The following is an 18,792-nucleotide window of genomic DNA, read 5'->3' as shown; positions in this document are numbered from 1 at the left end:
TAAAACATGATCAGCTGCACAGAGGCTGGGAAGCCAGTGACCCACTCTTCTAGAATCTGTGACGGGAGATGAGTAAAGAAAAAGAAGGTTGGGTATCATGATGACAGTCAAATAATTTCCTGGGTTTCCTACCAGGCTACTTCAATGCTAGGAATCAAGTCGTACAAATATTTATTTTGGTTCAAGTGTGTTTTTCTGACGAAGGTAAGAATCATTGCTCTGGAATTTTCTGTTCTTACTGAACTCCTTGACGTGTATTGTTTTTACTTGCTTGTTTGGGTTTTTTCCCCTTTCTTTTCTCTTTGTTTTATTGAGATATAGCTGACACACAGCAGTGTCTAAGTTTAAGGTGTACAGCATAATGATTTGACTTACGTATATTGTGAAATGACTACCACAGTAAATGTAGTTAATATTCATCATCTCTTATAATACAAAAGAAGATAAGGAAAAATATTTTTTCCTGTGATGAGAACTCCTAAGATTAATTTTCTTAACAAATTTCATATATGCCATACAGCAGTGTTCACTGCAGTCATTACGTTGTACGTTACACCTCCTAGTACTTATTTATCTTAAAACAAAAGTCTGTACCTTTCAACTGCCTTCATCCAGTTCCACTCAATCCCTCCACCCCTGGTAAGCACAAATCTGATCTTTTTTTCTAAGAGTTTGGTTTTTCTTCTTTCTTTTTTTACATTACACATATAAGTGAGATCATACAGTATTTGTATTTTTCTGTCTGACTTATTTCACTTAGCATCATGCCCTGAAGTTCCATCCAAGTTATTGAAAATGACAGAATTCCTTTTTTATGGCAGAATAATATTCTGTTGTATATATATTCCACATCATCTTTATCCATTCATCTGTTGAGGGACACAGGTTGCTTCTATGTCTTGGCTACTGTAAATAGTGCTGTTGTGAACACTGAGGTGCAGAGATCTCTTCAACACAGTGCTTTCATTTCCTTTGTACATCTTCCCCAAAGTGGAATTCCTGGATTATATGACAGTTCTTTTTTTGGTTTTTGGGGGAAATACTCCAAACTGTTTTCCACAGTGGCTGTCCCAGTTTACCATCCCACCATCAGTGCACAACGGTTCTCTTTTCTCCACATCCTTACCAGCAATTGTTATAACTTGTCTTTTTAATGGTAGCCCTTCTATCACTATGAAGTGATATCTCTTTGTGGTTTTGATTTTCATTTCCCTAATGATTAGTAATACTGGGTATCTTTTCACATACCCATTGGCCATTTGTTTATTTTCTTTGGAAAAATGTCTATTCAAGTCCACTGTCCATTTTTTAATTGGATTGTTTGTTTTTGCTATTGAGTTGTATGGATTCTTCTTCTTTTTTTTTTTTGGATATTAACTTCTTGTCATATGTAAGGTTTGCAAATACCCTTCTGCATTCAGTTGATTGTCTTTTCATTTTGTTGTTTGATTCTTTTGTAATGAGTTTTGCCTGTTTTGAACTTCCTAATAATGAACTCACACAGTATGCATATTCCGTTGCCTGGTTCCATTCACTCAGTAGTCTTTCTGTGAAATGCACTCATATTGCTGTGCATTGCAGGGGTTTGTCCGTTTTCATTGCTAAATGGTATTCCTCATGTAAATATTTCATTCCATTATTTAATTATCCATTCAATTGTTGGTGGGGATTTGCGTTGTTTCCAGTTTGGGGTAGCGTTGCCATGGGCATTCTTATACATGTTTTGATGAAAATCCATCCAACCCTCAGCCCAAAGCCCTGGCTTTGAAGAGGGAGGAAGAGGGCCACACACCAAAGAAAGCTGCTGGCCTCTGGAAGCTGGAAAAGGCCCGGAAACAAGAGCCCTAGAGCCTCCCGGAAACATGAGAGGATACCTTTGTGCTGTGTTACGCTACAAGTGGGTGGTAAGTGGTTACAGTGGCAACAGGAACTAAATCCAAGTTCTGGCCTGCAGTTTGCTCCTCCAGGCTCTTAGATGGGTCGTTTCATCTTTGCATTCCTTCGTATTCCTTATTTCTCAAAATATGAACTGTTGTAAGGATCGAAAGTGACAAATAGGGCAAAGTGCCTGATAACGCAGATGCTCACAAAATGTGAGTGTCCAGGTTGGGGAGACGCAGGGAGGAAAGGCAGGAGCCAGATGCCATTCTTAGCGGTGCACCCTCCTTCCTTGGATGTGGACGGGACTCCCTCAGTGAACTCCCCAAGCACACCTTATCTAGAGCCTGCCTCTTATCTGCCCCTGGGGGACCCACACCCCCCTCCTCCCTGAGGAAAACCCCTTTTACAACACAAAAGCTCTTTAGAGGAGCCGGAGATGAGAGCAGGGCCAGAGCCTTGCTCTGCAAACAGGCTTTCAGAGATGAATGAGCTTCGACAACGTCCGTATCTACACCTCAGCCACCACATTTCCCCTGCAGAGACATTCCCACGGCGGTGCCCTGAGGGGCGACGCCCCCTCCTCCCACTCACCCGAGACAACCCCCCTCAAACACTCCAAGCTTCCAACTCTTGCCTTAGTTGTTATGAGCTTTTATTTAAAAAGCACATTTAATACAAGTATAGTTTCGCAGATACAAGTTTTCACTTTGTATTCTACAAAAGTCTTTGAATATTATTCTCTTTACAAAAATGGAACCTTACAAAAATACTGACACTTTAATGTTTTTATACAGTTTTCTCTAGTTGCAGTTATTTCTTCCATTGTAAAAACAGTGTCTACCACAGAACTACGGTATTTTAGTTGATATTAAAACAAAATGAACTTGATGCTTCTTTAAGCAGCTAATGTAAATAACACAGGTCGAAACACAGTTTATAATCATAGTGGATAGAGCTAAAATTGTTTCAGAAATAATATCTTACATAGTTAACTTTGAATGTTTTATACATTATTTATATAATATTTATATATAAAAATCATAGCTTGCTATAAGTTGAAATGAAAGGACGGCTTCTGTAGTAAGGATGTGCATGTGGTTGACCCATGTGGTTACATTTAGCCCTTTGAAAGGTTTGCCTCCAAGATCTGAAAGCATTTCTTCCTTCCTCTGTCCCTCAAAGGTTCAGGAGAGGCAGTCCCTGTCTGCTACCGGGAGTGGGACCCTGCTTGGAAGGACACTTATGCACAGAGAATGAGGAACCTGCACAGAGATTGAACCCACGTGTTCTGCCCAGCAGAACCTGCCAAGAACTGGCCCTGGAGATCAACCCCAAGACCACAGCGCTCTACACGGCTTAGCAAGAGCGGCTCCCACAGAGGCCCCCGACAGCATCATTATCCGGAAGGGCAGCCCCTCAGGCGTGAGACTGGCTGCTACCCTGGCTCATTCGGGCTTGGAGCAGCCAAAAGGTTGCTTCCTTTTTCATTCTGCCCCCTCCACCCTCCTTCATCTCTTGCATAGAAGGCTGCTTTCCATCAGCCGATGGCGGACCGCATCTTTGCTCATCTCCGGACCCTCCCAGGCAATCCCAGTGGGCACACAGCAAGGGTTTCGAGGGAGAAAGCAGTAAGAGTGTGCGGCGCCCGGGTGGTTGGTGCACACAGCATCAGCACCCTGTAATCTACGTTTCAGCGTCACAGGACGGCGAGTCAAAAGAAGACACAGGAGGGCCTGTGCCCCCCTCAAGCTCTTCTGAAATTGTGCTATTTGTGAAATTCATTCATCCACAGAGTCTCCCGATCACGAAAGTGAGGGACTGTGGTTGCGGCCTACAGGCTGAGGAAGGGAGGGAGGGAGGGACGAGGCGAATTTGGATTCAGGATGTGATCACTCAACTGAGCAAACCTGCTCTTAAAGTTAAAAAAAAAAAAAAAGTTCCTGAACCAAAGTCACAGCAGAGAATCAAGTGGTGTGGACAGAGGGACATAAGCGGGGAACCCCTAATGGCTGTTTTCTTGATTCAGTGCTGTTTCTGGCATCCTGTGCTACAAAGTGAATTTGAGCTCCTCGGGTCACAGGGGTGACCGGCAGACTAGGCGCATCATTTTAGTGTTTGTTGCAGAGCTAGCCCGTGCTCACTAGAACATGAACACTCGAACCGACGGCACATCCAGGCTTCCGGCACTCAGTGTTAGCTGGCTGGCTGTTGTTTTCCATACAGGTGAACGCTACCTATTTTGGAAGGCCACAAAGGAAGACTTTTTTTTTTTTTTCTCCTTTAAAAAAAAATCAGTCGGGCAAAAAGTTTTTCCCTACATTCTACTGTCTGATGAGATTGGAGAGCAGCAGCAAAAACTTGCTGTCAGCAGTCATGTTACAGATCGGCCAGGGCGGCGGGCGCGCCTACACCATGTTGTGGTGATTGTTCCTGTCGATGATGTCCACAGGCGACAGGAGCTCCTTCCTGATGGCGGAGGGAGGCAGGGACAGGGTGGTCTTGGTCTTGAAGAGGTCAGACACGAAAAACACCTGGAAGCACAAGATCAGAGATCCAGATCACTAACTGACGTCTGGGCCTTGGGGACAGGCAGAGGCAAAGGGCAGAGCATAGGAGCACGGGTTTTAGGAAAAGGGGCCCCCAAACTGTAGCTCTTTGAATAGGAAAGGACCGTGGAGACCACAGAGTCCAATTCTCTCTTTATTTTTTTGGTGGGGGAAGATAATTAGGTATATATATAAAAAATATATATATTTTTTAATGGAAGTACTGGGGATTGAAACCAGGACCTCGTGCATGCTAAGCATGTGCTCCACCACTGAGCTGTACCCTCCCCCAACAGAGTCCAATTCTCATTGTACAGAGAGGGAAATGGAGGCCCAGAGAAGGGCAGTGACATGCTCTGGCTTGCACAGCCATGGTAAGAGCAGACCTCACTTCCAGGGGCTCTCAGTCCAGTGCTCCATTATCTGCAGGCCCCACTTCCTTATTTCTCAAGGCAAATGAATAGCAGTGAAAGATAAGTTCTCAAACAAAGGAAGCCAGTCATGATTAGTCACCATCATTCGTCCACGATACTTTCCCTTTCCTCACAAAGGAATCTAGGGTGTAACCAGACGAGATCAGCCAATGTGAATTCCTATCAGCAGGAGCGGGAGTGAGGAAGCAGTTGTGACCACTTTTTCCTGAAAGCCCAGTGATGTCAACCATTTGACGGGGGTCAAGGAGCCAGGGTCTCTTGGCTGAGGGAGTCAGCAACTAACCCAGAAGAAAGGTCAACAGAAACCCTCCTATCGCTGCTTCCCAACCTCCTTCTTCCTCCCGAGCACGTGACCTTGCCGGGCCGTTCTTAGACCTGTTAAGAAACATTACGGAACGCGCAAAGGTGTAAGGATGGCTCAGGCGTGGTTCCTGTCTCAATTAGCCTCTGATAAAAGACTCGAGAACTTGATGTGTTACCAGAGGAAAAAAAAACTCATGCTTTGTATTTGGTGGCAAAGTAAACACACGGACATCCACTTGAGCCATTGAGCAACAGGAGTTGTATTAAGTAAGAGGCAACTGTCAGTCACATCATTTAATAGGAAACATATGGCTGGGTTCTGAAATGGGGACTAACGCACTTCAAAGTTCCTATGGCTAACAGCTTTTTGGATGGAAGCGTCTTTGTCCTGCAGATGCTAATGTGATCGCTAATAATGACAGCCCTGTGACTTCATTCTGGACACATTATAGGCAAGAAGATGAAATTCTTAATAAGACTGCACCAGCACCAAGGCTCCGGCAGCCTGGGCCTGGCCACAGAAAGTTTTTGGATCCATTGCTGAACCAATTTCCAAAACGGTCCCTCTGCAGTGATACAGCAATCAGCCAAGTGCAACCAAAACCACAGCGAGAAACTGGTGTTGCCGTTACCCCAGGAGAGCGGGGTGATGAGAAGACAAAAGTGAAACAGAGGCTTGCTGCTCATAAAACCCTCTGTACCTTTTGAATTTTGCATCCATGGCATATATTACCTACTCAAGAATTTCCTTATTATTTTTTTTGGTTAAAAAGATCTTTTAAAAAGTATAGGTTTCTTTGCAATGAACAAGAAAGTGATATATTAGCCAAGAAATGTAACATTTTAGTACCTGTACAGTCTGCGTGCTACTGAACGTTCCATTTTGCAAAGGAAATAAATTAAGCGTTTTGGTCCCTTTCTTTTCTAAGGAGATGTGAAGAGCGAGAACTGGGGCCCAGAAAGGCTTGTCTAGTAGCCAGAGCAAGCTTGCAAACCAGGAGAGAAAAGACCTGTACCCAACCGCGCCAGGAGGGCCCCAGGGGAAAGGGTTTTCAGGTGCCCCCAGTTTAAGGAAATCCTACAGAACACGATTAAAGTTAAATGCGGAGGTCGTTAAACTTTTCAACTCTTCTCTGACAGGTGCAGAGTCAGCGTACTCACCTCTACCTGGAAGTTAACCTTCCTCATCTTCCTTCCCTTTGTCTCTGAGGAAGGAGTTTCTGTCAGCCCTTCCAGTGCTGGTTCTCAACCCCACTTCCTGCCTTCAGCCTAGCCACTAGCTCCACCAAAGAAGGGCTCTTACTGATTTCATTTCTCAGAGATCCTTCTCCCAGCCCACATCCCATCTGCTGGGGGCAAACACAGCAGTGGACACTCCCAAACAGACACCCCTCCCTCCAAGACCCTGACACCACCTCCCTCGACTGGCTTCTTTCCCAATTTCATTTCCTGAGCTCACATCCACTACACAGTAGGGTTTCCGTTTCCTAAGTGTGAGATAGACATGATGTGAAGGTTCAAGGCAAGAACGTACTTGAAAAGAACTAAACCTGTGTCTGGCACCTAGTTCAGTAAAAGGCGTTCCTTTCTGTTACGCTCTGGGCCCCAAGGTGGTGACTGGACTCAGTGAGCCGGGCCCTCCTGTGTCTCCAAAACTTTGCTTATCCACCTTTCTTCCCAAACAGGAGGCTTCTTAAAGGAGCCCAGCCCCAAACATTCTACATTGCCCACAGCACTTCGCGCTGAGCCTTGCACAACCAGGGGCTTATAAAATGTTTGCTGGTGAATTTCCACACCTCTCTCTACTGGAAGCATGCATCCCGGCCCTGGGTCTTCTCAGCACAGAGAACTCCCACGGACTTCAGGGGAACCACATCCTCACACGCCCCAGGCACACAGCCCAGCAGCAAGATGAGACGTGGCATCTGGTCCAGCAGGAACCAACCTCCCCTTAAGCTATATTCCTCTTTCCGCATAGCTTGAGGTTATGCAAACACTTTTTTGGGGATCCTGAAACGCGATCCCGGCAAGACTCAAACAGGGCTCTGTCTTCCCCACGCTTGAACAGCAGAGCACCACGAGGACTAGGAAACGGGAAAAATTCTTGGCTTGGAGCAGTTCTATTTCCTGTAGAAGGTGATCTCTGCCCAGAAAGAAAACCCAGAAGCCCAGGCTGGGAAAGGTCCCTACAAATTAGGTAGCTATCCCAGGTCTGCGGGACAAACCTGCTGCCAGCCCACAGCCCCACCGCACAGACCTTCTCAGCCGTCTGAGAAGACATCAGGTGTCAGTCTCTCAGCACACACACGAGATCTATGCTCCAGGCGCCACAATGAGCTCCAAGTTATGCAACCCTGAGCACGTGCTTTCAATTCTCTCTCTCCTATTCTCTGCATTCCATCAATTGCTTCTTTTTAAATTTATTTTTAATTTTTTGATTTTTTTTAATTTTTTAATTTTTGAATTGAAGTATAGTTGGTTTACAATGTTGTGTTAGTTTCTCGGGTGCAGCATAGTGATTCAGTTATATATATATATATTCCTTTTCATATGCTTTTTCATCCTAGGCTATTATAAGATATTGAATATAGTTCCCTGTGCTCTACAGTAGGACCTTGTTGTTTATCCATTGCTTTTTTGAAAAAGGCAATCAGTAAACACTTACTGAACACCTGCTCTGTGCCAAGCCCTGGGATTATCATGATGAATATACATAAGACAGAGTTCTTTGCCCTCCGAGAGCTCACGGGGCAATGAGGGAGAGATCTAGGTAGACACACAAGTGTAATCCAATGTTCCGAGGATTATGATGGAGGGAAGTCGGGGTGCTGAAGCCCAGAGAGTGTGGCACCAACTCAGGCTGGAGGGGAGGGGCGAGGGCCTTAGAAGGCTTTCCTCCAGGGAGGTGTACTGGAGCTTAGCTTTGGAGGATAAGCAGGAGTGAGTCAGGTGGTGAATGCCAGGACTGCTGCTCCAGGTGAAGGGCGCGAGGGCGTCCGGCGTGCTGAGGAGCTGTAGGAAGCTCTGTGTAACCAGGGCGGAGCAGTCAGGGAGGCGGGAGAGGACAGGCTGGATGGTGAGAAGCCTCCTGTGACACGTTAAGGAATCCGCAGCCCGTTGTCAAGGCTGAAGCAGGGACGCAGCGTGGTGGGAAGACCTGCGTTAAGATCAATATGTACCTAAGCAGCAGGAGTCAGAAAGGGAGCAGAGAGCCCGAAGGCGGGGGTACCGGTCAGGATGCTCCTGCAGAACCTAGGAGAGGACGAGTCCTGTACGAACACTGTGCGGTGAAGACGAAGAAGAGGAGATGCGTTTTGGAAACACTGAGGCCAGAGCCATGGTTTCTGTACGTGTGCGAGAGGGTAAGTGGGCTGGAGGGGGTAAGGCTTTTCTTCCCAGTTGTGTCTTCAACTCTAGAGATCTTGCACTTGTTCCCATCAAAACTCTTAAAGTTTGGGAAACTTAAAGTTTACTAGGGAAAAAGATGCCAGCTCTGCTCTCCTCTGCCTGCTAACATTCTGGCTCTTTCTGATAGCGGCTTGGGGAGGTGGTTCTGACTGTCTCCTGAGTCAGAAGAGAAGGCTAGTCTGTGATCTGATTTATCCAAGCACTCAGGACCATGTAGCCCTTCCATCAAGAGCAGAATGACACACAAATGAGGCTGAGGGAATCCCATTTGCGGGGACGAGGAGGTAAGACGTGCACAGGAGTCTCCCTGAAAACGGCGACTTGCTGTTATTGGGCCACTGGGTCACCGAGTCCCCCTCCCCATCCTACACCTGCAACCCTAGTGACAAGCTTTGCTCTGGGAAGTAGGACAGCCTTGTCTTCCAATCCAGGTCTTGCCATTTTCAGCAGAATACCTAAACGAGGGATGCAACACCTACCTCAGAGGTTTACTCTAAGGACGATATGATGTAACAAAAGTTACATTTATTAACTATGTGTATTATGAAGTGTGGCTTGTTAAAAAACAGAGCCATGATCACTGGCTTGAGTGTTCAGAGCCTTTCCTACATCAAGTCATTTCTCTTCCCCTACCCCTTGGGTGGGAAGAAAAGAAACAAGAGAAGGAACTAGAAAAAAGGAAGAGAAGAGAGGGGAAAACAGAAATGACTGAGACTGAACAAATAGGTGAAAGCCTGTAAGATTCAGGCCAGCTGTGAAGACCACGTGAGACAGGAGTTTTCCATAGGCAGACAGGATCTGCTCTCAAAGTCCCACCAATTCTGGGGCTATTTTGGGGAATGAATCTGCACAATCAAAAAGGAGGATGCTTCTGACGTCTTGTCCCCGGCTCCAGAGACGCCAGTGCCCGGAGCACCCACAGCCCAGCCCTGCAGGGTACTGCCTAGCTCACCCATAACCAAGCTGGCCAGAGAGAAGTCTGGCTGGCAGCCAGGTTTCCACCCCCATCGCTGTGAATCGCTGAGTCAGCCAATCCTGAGGGTCATTTTGTTAAGGGCAGACTATGGCAACAAAGTTGTCCTTTAAATGTTTCTGGAGTCCCTGAATGTTTCAACCCCTGGGAGTGTGTAAGAGGACTCCTTAGAGACAGGAATCACATCAAGATTTTGATAAGCCCCCGTTGACCTTAGATGCCAGATAAATATAACAATGGAACGATTTGAGAATCTCAGAATCAGAAGAAAACTGAGTTGTCTATTCCAGTACTTCTCCAAGTGTAATCCTCAGACCATCTATTTTAGAATCAGCAGGGTGCTTCTTGAAAAAGCAGACTCCTGGGCCCACCCGAACCTCCTGGAAGGGTGGCCTGGAATCTGCATTGAACAAACACTCGTGGTGTCTCTTATGCAGACTAAAGCAAGGAGAGCATTCAGGGGAGAGTCCGTGGAGATGAACTGATGGGCTCAAACCTGAGACCTGCCATGCAATGGCTGTGTGTCTTAGACACCCTGTATTGTCTGAGGGCAGCTCCTGCATCTGCACCCTGGGCTCCAGGAGCCCTTCCTCGAGATGCTCTTAACTGCTCCCTTCGGGACCCATGCTGAACTTTTAAGGGCCTTCGTCTTAGCACTAGGGCTAGGCTTTAGCGCAGTCGTAATGCTTTGCATACTGTGTCATGGTTCCTCCGTAGACAACAAGCTACTCAGAGCTCAGCAAGCGTGGCCCGCAGCAAACCTAGCCCAGCCTCCCTGTGAGGACAGAGCCACAAGCTGCCCCTGTGGCATACACCCCGTGCCTGGGCCTGGGGATGTCCCTTGGGCATCCTGCTCTACCATCATTAACAATCTCATCCATTAAGGAATAATTTTTGTTGCCTTGGAACTTGACTCACCCTCATGCCTTAGAAGGAAAAGCCATCTTTGGCAGCTCCATCTTTTGTCTAAAAGGGAGTCAGACCTGATTGCAGTCATTGCTTTTTGACCTCAACAAAGGCCTTTCGGTGACTTTCTGGCACTGGGAACTGGCCAGCATCTGTACTGAGTAATTTCCTGGTGTATCTGAGAGGGAACCTGATGAGATAGAAAGTGTCACACTAGGAGTCAGGCAGCAGGATCTAGTCACCAAATTGCTACTACTGTGTGACCCAGGCTAAGTCACACCCTTGTCTAGGCTTGCATTATGCAAAATGAAGAGATTTATGATTTCAGATGATGGGTCTGCCCTGCATTTGTGTGCTAACGTTCTTAACAAACCTACCTTCCCATAGTTTCTGTAAGGCTTCCACGGAGGAATGCAGGTGAAAACGCTTCCTACCTATGAAGGGCTCTTCACATCCTCCCTCAGTTACCATCATCACACGTGCCAAGCATGATGCATCTTTCATTCACTGAGTCCTCAATCCAAAGATCAGACCCTATGAGCCCCACATCGTAGAAGGGGAGAAGGGGGCTGAGAAGCAGCGACACGCCCAGTATGCCTAAGCGGCAAGAGCGCACCTCCCCTTTCTGAGTCTCTGCCCCGCCATCCACCCCATTCATCTCAGCAGGGGAAGGAGAAAGGCAGTTTTTGAAGAACTCTGCAAATTGTCATCATCTACTGTGGGGCTAAAGTGGAGCTCTGCCTCTGCTTCCTTCTCCCTCCCACGTCCACGTTCCTGATACCCCTGCCCACCTGAGAGTCAGGGGCCAGGATGGCAAGGTCAGCCCCGGGGCTTCTGGGCAGAGAGAGAGGCTTTGGCGGGGCCAGAAGAGATTCGAGAGGTCGTTTCACCCCTTCCCCTGTGTCCGGGTGGTGGTGGAATAAATCCAATGGGACTAGATGGGCATCTCTAGTTACAAAAGGAGACTTCACAAATTCATGGCACAGACCACACGTTTGGAGCTGACTCTTCTAGTCCTTTGAGATTGAATCAAGAGAGCCAGCTGGTTCCTACTCTGCCGCTGTGTGTCCCTTGGATGTGTTCCACCCTCTCTCTGCACCCCAGTTTCCTCTCTGGGGGGCTGTCATCACTGAACCCTTCTTCCATTCACATTCTCGCTTGTCTCCTTTTCCCAAGGTCACCTCACTGGGGCAGAGATAAAGGATACCCTCGCCCTTCCCTACATCCTGGAGGAAGACAGCAACACACAAAAGGGCGGCTGCTGGCGGAGCCACACCCCCGGCCAGAGGAAAACCAGGAAAGACTCTGCCGCATGTTTATGAATTTCACCAGCAGCTGCTTCCTCTGCTGCACCCACCGTGATGGCGGCTTGGCCCTGACCTGACCCCGCCCTGACCCCTCCCAGGGCCCCGTAATTTGCCATCTGTTGGAGGGTCAGGGAGGAGGTGGCCAGATAGGCAAGTTCTCACCAGACAGGAAATGAACCAATGTCTGTCGCTTCATCCGAGCCCCTGGGATACTCCAGGTGGGTAGGGTGAGCCCAGCTGTAGAGTTCACATCTAGGGAGGGGTGACTGTACGTGTGTGTGTGTTGGTGTAGGGGGTACATGGGACAGGGACTGAGAGGGTCAGCAAGTGCCTGTGTTTGCATTGGCCTGTCTGTCTGTGTATGTTGGCAGTTCTGAGCGCTGGTGGCAGAGGATGGATGTCTGTGACTGGGTACAACTGGGTCTGTCCATGTGCCTCTGGGTCTCTCTGCCTCTGTCCTGTGCACCTCCACCCACAAGCATGAAGGTGTACATCAGGGTGCAGGTCTATTTGACCTTGCATGTCCTTATCGCTATGCTGAGTCCATGATGTCACGTGGGGTTTTTTTTTCTGTGTTCTCTGGAAAGGTCTCAGCCAGCAAGGGGGAGGGAGCTGAACCTGCTCCCGTCTAGCATGTGATTTCTGTCTAGACACGTCTGCTTGTTGTGACAGGACTTACCCTCAACAGGCCCGGGTGAAAGTGCTTGGCTATCACAGCCCGTTGCCCAAGGCTCCGCAGTGGCTGCAGTGACATTCTAGAGTGATGCACTGTACCCCATGGAGACGTAGAGACATGTCATGATCCCCAAATAGAGGCCACCTTCATGGGCCCTGCGGGGAGACAGCTCCATCTGAGAAGGCAGGTCCAGCTCAGTTACTATGAAGGTGGCCGTGCACAGAATCTGGGGAGAAGGTCACAGAGCTCCACGGCCTTCAAGGTCAATTCACAGATGGGGAAACTAGGCTCAGGGGCAGGGGTCACGCCTCAGGTCACAAGTTCATTCGTCACTCACCCTTTACCCAGTGCTTAGCAAGCACCAGCTATGTGTCAGTCACTGCGCCAGACACTGAGAACCAACAGCCAGAAGGTTAGGCCGCGGATTCTGCCACTAAGGCACCCGCAGTCTAGCTGGGGAGACAGACATTTGAACAGGGAATTAAGAGAGAATCAGGCTGAATCGTATGGCAGGAAAAAACATGCAAAGGGCCCTGGGAGCACTAGGAGAAAGCTAGACACTCTGTCTTCAGAAAAGACAGAAAGGAAGGTGTGGGAGACTAAACAATGCCCCCCCCCCAAGGTGCCCAAGTCCTGATTCCCAGGACCTGCTAACACAGTGACCCCACACAGCAAAATGGACTTTGCAGGTGTGATTAAGTTAAAGCTCTAGAGATGGGGGCGATTACCCTGGATTATCCAGGGGGGCCCAGTGTCATCACAAGGGTCCCCGTAAGAGGAGGGCAGGAGAGTCAGGATCACAGAAGGAGACGTGACGATGGACGTGGAGGCCAGAGAGAACAAAAGAGAGAGAGATGAAGATGCTACGCCGCTGATTTCGAAGATGGAGGAAGGGGCCACGAACCACAGGATGCAGGCAGCCTCTAGGAGCTGGAAAAGTCAAGGGAACAGAGCCTCCCTCGAGCCAGCAGAAGGCATGCAGACCTGCCAACACCTCAGTGTTAGCCCCGTGAGACCCATTTTGGAATTCAAAACTCAAGAACTGTAGGAAAATAACTCTGTGTTGTTTTAAGCACTACATTTGTGATAACTCATTGCAGCAGCAACATGAGAAACTAAGCTGCATCAGAGATGGGGTGACACTGGGACTGTGCTCCATCAAAAGGGGACAGCTATCCAAGATAGGAGCTCAGGATGCTGGGAAATCTTGAGAAGTCTGGTGCACCTGGAGGGGAGGGGGTGAGAGGAACAGGAGACGAGGCCTTACAGAGCCTTGGGTGTTGCAGAGCTGGCTCTGAGCTGGACCACCGTGGCTCAACCCTGTGCCCTCTACCCTCTCCTGTTACTGCATCCCTCTCAGTCCTGAGGACAAGAATGGGGAAAGAGTCTGTGCTGGATTTTTGGGGGTAAATGATCTATCTAAAGTGCTTAACATAGTAGCTGGCACACTGAGTTCTCAATCCTCGTGAGCAAATATTATTTCCCTGTTGTTGGGGAGTCCATCAGAGCTTGGCTGAGGAGGGTATCAGGCAGATTGGGAAATGGATTCTGGGGTCCTTGGCCCCCTGTGCCATGGCCTTGTACCTTACTGCCTCGTCCTGATCCTCCTAACCAACTTTAGGTGATGCCCCGGGTTAAGATCCATTCAAAACAGCCACATTCACGGTGGGGAGAAGAGAACTTGACTTTGCCCGGGATTCACCGGGACAGCCTTGATGCTTGGGAGAATGTTCTGCTACGAGACACGGCAGAGACCGCAGGCTCCTGCCTGGGCTGCAAGAGCTACATGCGCAACTCTAGGAAAGCACCGAGGACGCTAGAAAACCTGGGGGGCAGACACCCTCCATCCGCCCCACCGTCCCCTTCCCCAGGCATACAGCATCCTCAGATGGCCTCGTGGGTCGCCAGAACCACTTCTGGCTCAACCCCCGGTCCTGAGCTTTGCTTCTGCCTTTCTCACGCTCACAACCAGGGTGACAGGTCTCATGATGGGGAGTGACTCAGCGCCTGCTTTCCCTGGGCCGAGCATCCTCAAGCCCTTAGACTGACTCCAGTTTCCTGCCCTGGCTTCTCAGAAATGCCTCACTCAGTGCCGGGATTCCGAGCCAGTCAGGACCAGGAGTAACTGAGGACCAGGCTGGGAGTCAGGCATTTGGAGAAAAATGAGAAATAAGATGGAGTTTAGAGCCAAGTGGGCAAAAGACAGGGAAAGACCTTTATTGCCCCTTTCCAAAACATCTTTACACAGTAAAACAGGCTTTCAAACTTAAAGCCATGACTGGATCAGCCCAGAGGGTTGGGAAGGTCCCTGACACCCTGGAATTATACCCTTTAAGTAGATGTCTACGCTGCTTACGCCCCGGGTAACTCTGGCTGCTGTAGCTCCCGTGACCACACCACCTTGCCAAGGGCAGAGGGCAATGCTTCGGAATCAGCGAGCATCCTGGCAGCAGCTGTTGACTCACTCTGACCTTCGATGACTTAAGTCATCTCTCTCAGCCTCAGCTGCCTGATCTGTAAAATGGCTATAGTACGAGGGCTTCGTGGGCCTAAAAGGAGCCAATGAGTAGAGGATCTCAAACAGAGCCAGCCAGGAGTAGGCACTTTACAAACAGTAGGAGCAAGAGCTAAACAGGATAAAAGTCAGACCCTCATTTCCCCTCTCGAAAATAAACCCTGGTCCTCCCGGACGCTCTGTCTCACTGTGTGGAGCGAGAGCTCTATAAAAGACAGGCAGGCTACGAGGGACACCCCCTTCCCCACCACCTTTCAATTTTTTTAATTGGAGGTACAGGAGACTCTAATTAGGGCGGTGGCGCCGAGAAGGAAACACCACCGCAGGCCCCCGGGGGCCGACCTCCTGCCTAGAGCGAGCTCAGAGGCCACAGTCAGCAAAGGGTTACCCTGCCCTGCAAACACCCACCCCCGCTGTCACTTCACATTTAAGGGACAGGCCTCGGAGAACAAGCTGGTCAGGGACAGCTGCTCTCATTAATGGTTTGTTCCCCAATCTCTTTCCCTTCTGGCTCTGACGAAAAGAAAGAAAGAAAGGAAAGAAAGGAAAGGAAGGAAAGGAAGGAAGGAAAGAAAGGAAAGGAAGGAAGGAAAGAAAGGAAGGAAGGAAGGAAGGAAGGAAGGAAGGAAGGAAGGAAGGAAGGAAGGAAAGAAAGAAAGAAAGAAAGAAAGAAAGAAAGAAAGAAAGAGAAAGAAAGAAAGGAAAGAAAGGAAAGAAAGGAAAGAAAGAAAAGAAAGAAAGAAAGAAAGAAAGAAAGAAAGAAAGAAAGAAAGAAAGAAAGAAAGAAAGAAAGAAAGAAAGAAAGAAAGAAAGAAAGAAAGAAAGAAAGAAATGAATAAAGCCTTCAAAACAGCCAGTCCCTTCGGTCAGGGCTCCCAGGACAAGGCTGGCAAGCAGAGTCAGGCCCTTTGGGAGCGAGGGCTGTCCCTTTTCTTTTTTTCTTTTTTTTTTTGAGGGAGGGAGTAATTAGGTTTGTTTGTTTGTTTAATGGAGGCACTGGGGATTGAACCCAGGACCTCGTGCTAAACACGCACTCTACCACTGAGCTGTACCCTCACCCCGAGAGCTGTCCCTTATCCATATCTTTGCCTTCAAGAGAATGTTCCCAAGAAAGGGTAGATCAACTCACAGATTCTAGGTTTTTGTGGATTAAGCACGCGTTTACTCACTCTGAGCTAGAATCCCTGAGAGGCCTTGGCGAGACAGGGAGAAAAACATACACATTAACTCAGGTCCTTGTCCGTGAGGAACAGTCTAAAGGGAGACACAGTGACAACTTTCACATGGGGCGATAAATGCAGAGGAGCAGGGAGGTTATTGCAGGGAGACACGAGGCTGCAGCCGTGCTGAGAAACCAGGCAAGGACAAGGGGCGCTGGTCGAGAGCTCTATTTCCCGATTCCTACCGTGAATGAGCAAGGGTGAAACTAACAGGCGTGGCTCCGACATCCAGCCTAGTCCTGTGTTCTGGGATTCCTGCTGGACCGGAGTGAGCACCGCTGAGCAGGGCCCAGGAAGGCACGTCAGAGTGGGTGCTCAGTCCTGTTTGCTGAATAAGACCCTCAAAACTTTGAGCATGAAATCTAATGTTGCACAGATTTAAAAGGAAAAGAAAGTCTCTCTTTTTGACTCTTAAAAACTTTGAGCAGGCAAGAAAAGCAGAGATTCCCGAGGAGATGGAGGCTCAGAGAGGTGGAACGCCTCCTCCCACCCTCACTGGGAGTCAGCGGGGAAGGATGTGATGGGGGAACCTCGTCATTTGAGGCAATCAGAATGTGGTCCATCCAAGGTCATTCTCTAGGAAGTTCTGTGACTTGATGGACAAGGCCCTCAGGCTAGGAGAGGGCTGAGCCTTCACCAAACTCCCTCTTCCCGAGCCAACACCTAGTTTAGGGTCTAACCAAGTCCTATAAAGGTCACAATGGGAAGGGTAGAAATTTTCCAAGAAGCTGGGAAGTTCTGAATAATAGGCGATCACCAAAGCAGCACATGAGCACAGATGAGTCAGAGACTTAGACTCTTGACATGTGACCTGGGGCAAGTTCCTTCCCCTCCTGAACCCTAAATGTCCACATCAATAGAGCGACTAAGTTGGACAGTATCTCAGGTCTCTTGCAACTCCGAGCACACACCTTCGAAGCTGATGGAGGAGAGGATTCCCAGACTCTGTTGGATTAAAACTCCCAGGCTGGAAAGAAGTAGGAAATATTCTCATTTCACAGAAGGGGTCCTGAGGCAGGGTGGCTCTTCAAACACCAACAGAGAAGGGGATTGTGAGCTCCCTCAGCTTTGGTCCCCGAGCTGGAAACATTTAACAAGCAAGCCGTCCAGAGCCCTGCTTGCGTCCCGAGGATAAGAGGCTACTTACTATGCAGCAGGCCACCAGGGCGCCTTGAGCAAATCCCGCCAGGACGTCACTGGGATGGTGCTTGTGGTCGGACACTCGGGACAGTCCCGTGTAAAAGGCCATCATGATCAGGGTGAACTGCAGGAGGGGCCGGAGCAGGCGGGCACCTCGCCAGGTGAAGCGGGCCTGCAGGTACAGCTGGAGCAAGGAGAGACAGAGAACAGACACCGAGTGACTGGCCGTTCACCCGCATCCTAACACTGGGTGGACACACAGGGCGTTCTCATCTGGACCTTGGGTGCCAAGCTATAGAAAGAGCATACAATTGGACTTGACCTCAAGCCCCTTTTTTTAAAATAAGAAAAATGGAGCTTCTCTAGGAAGAGGATCACCTTTTATCATCTTTTTGATTCAAACCTTTTAGAGAATAGTAATCAGAGTTCGTAAACCTTTCTTTTTTACAACCGATGACAACTCATTCAATGCATTTGTGTGTTTTTCTGGAGATGATGGCTGTCCGGTCCCCACCACTCAGGACTGTCATGTGAATACCCGCATGGTGATCAGGGGAGGGTGTCATGACAGTCACAAGGGGATGCTTCTGCTTCAAAAGAAAGCAACTCTGTCAAAGGACAAGTTTCTAAGTCAGCACTTGGAACTGCGGATTTTGCATCAGAATATGAGGAAACACATACAGCAACCAGACAGGGAGCTTTCAAAGAGAGGTGGACAGACTCTGGATGGGGTGGGGCTGAAGAGCAACCTGAAGAAAAATGGAAGAAAAAACAAAAAAACACCTCCGGCCGAGGCACAGAAGTTGAAATGACGTCAACTGGGCATTGTCCCTTGGAGTTATCTTGCCGCAGTTTCCGCTCTAACCTCTGGGCACAACCTACTTCTCAGGGTTCCTGTGGGAACTTGGGAAACGAGGAGGAAGAGGCAGCGGGACGCGGGGAACTTCCGACTACAAATCAAAGCAAGGCCCCGGGAGAGACCAGAGAAAGGGAAGAGAGCGGAGGGGAGGGGGCGGATGGCCTAAAGATAGACCTGCGACAGCGGCGAGGGAGTGACTCTGCCCTTCCTGAGACAAATGGACACCTTCCTCTGGGTGGCCAGGAAAGAGCAAGCCAGCGGCCGGGCCCGAGGAGACAGAAGAGTGGAAGATTCCAGAGTCGCCCTTGCCCGTGTAGAGAGAGTGTCTAGCACTGAGCCCTCCACTCCTTGGAAGACAGCTTCGCAAAAGCCAGGCCTGGAAGGCAGTCGGCAACTTTACAATCGTTATGAAATTATATGAATGTATTGTTGGGAAATCTGAGAATAACGAGTGAAAAAATAATGAAGAGACTGCATTCATGATGATGGCTGCCAAACCAATGGCTTTCCATATATCAAAAAATAACCAGTTACAAATCTAAAGGAAGAGATAAAATCATCATAATAGCAAAGATGATTATATAAATAGCAATTAGCTCACCAAGAACTGCATAGGGCCTTTAT

General features: G+C 48.6%; 1 protein-coding gene across 1 annotated transcript in view; it reads right to left on the bottom strand.

Annotated features, from left to right (window-relative positions):
* Positions 1-2,516: 2,516 nt before the first annotated feature.
* PLPP3 (phospholipid phosphatase 3) overlaps positions 2,517-18,792 on the bottom strand; it is an 82,818-nt gene continuing 66,542 nt past the window's right edge. The window contains exons 5-6 of the mRNA XM_031465203.2: positions 17,317-17,493; positions 2,517-4,412 (exon numbers count right to left, since the gene is read on the bottom strand). Of these exons, the coding sequence (XP_031321063.1) occupies positions 4,287-4,412; positions 17,317-17,493 (303 nt within the window). The 3' untranslated portion in view covers positions 2,517-4,286. The remainder of the gene's footprint in view (positions 4,413-17,316; positions 17,494-18,792) is intronic.

The sequence above is a fragment of the Camelus dromedarius genome, chromosome 14 (assembly GCF_036321535.1).
Source record: "Camelus dromedarius isolate mCamDro1 chromosome 14, mCamDro1.pat, whole genome shotgun sequence".
Lineage (NCBI taxonomy): Eukaryota > Metazoa > Chordata > Mammalia > Artiodactyla > Camelidae > Camelus > Camelus dromedarius.
The sequence above is the reverse complement of the archived record's forward strand: the minus strand, read 5'-3'. Positions and strand labels throughout refer to the sequence as shown.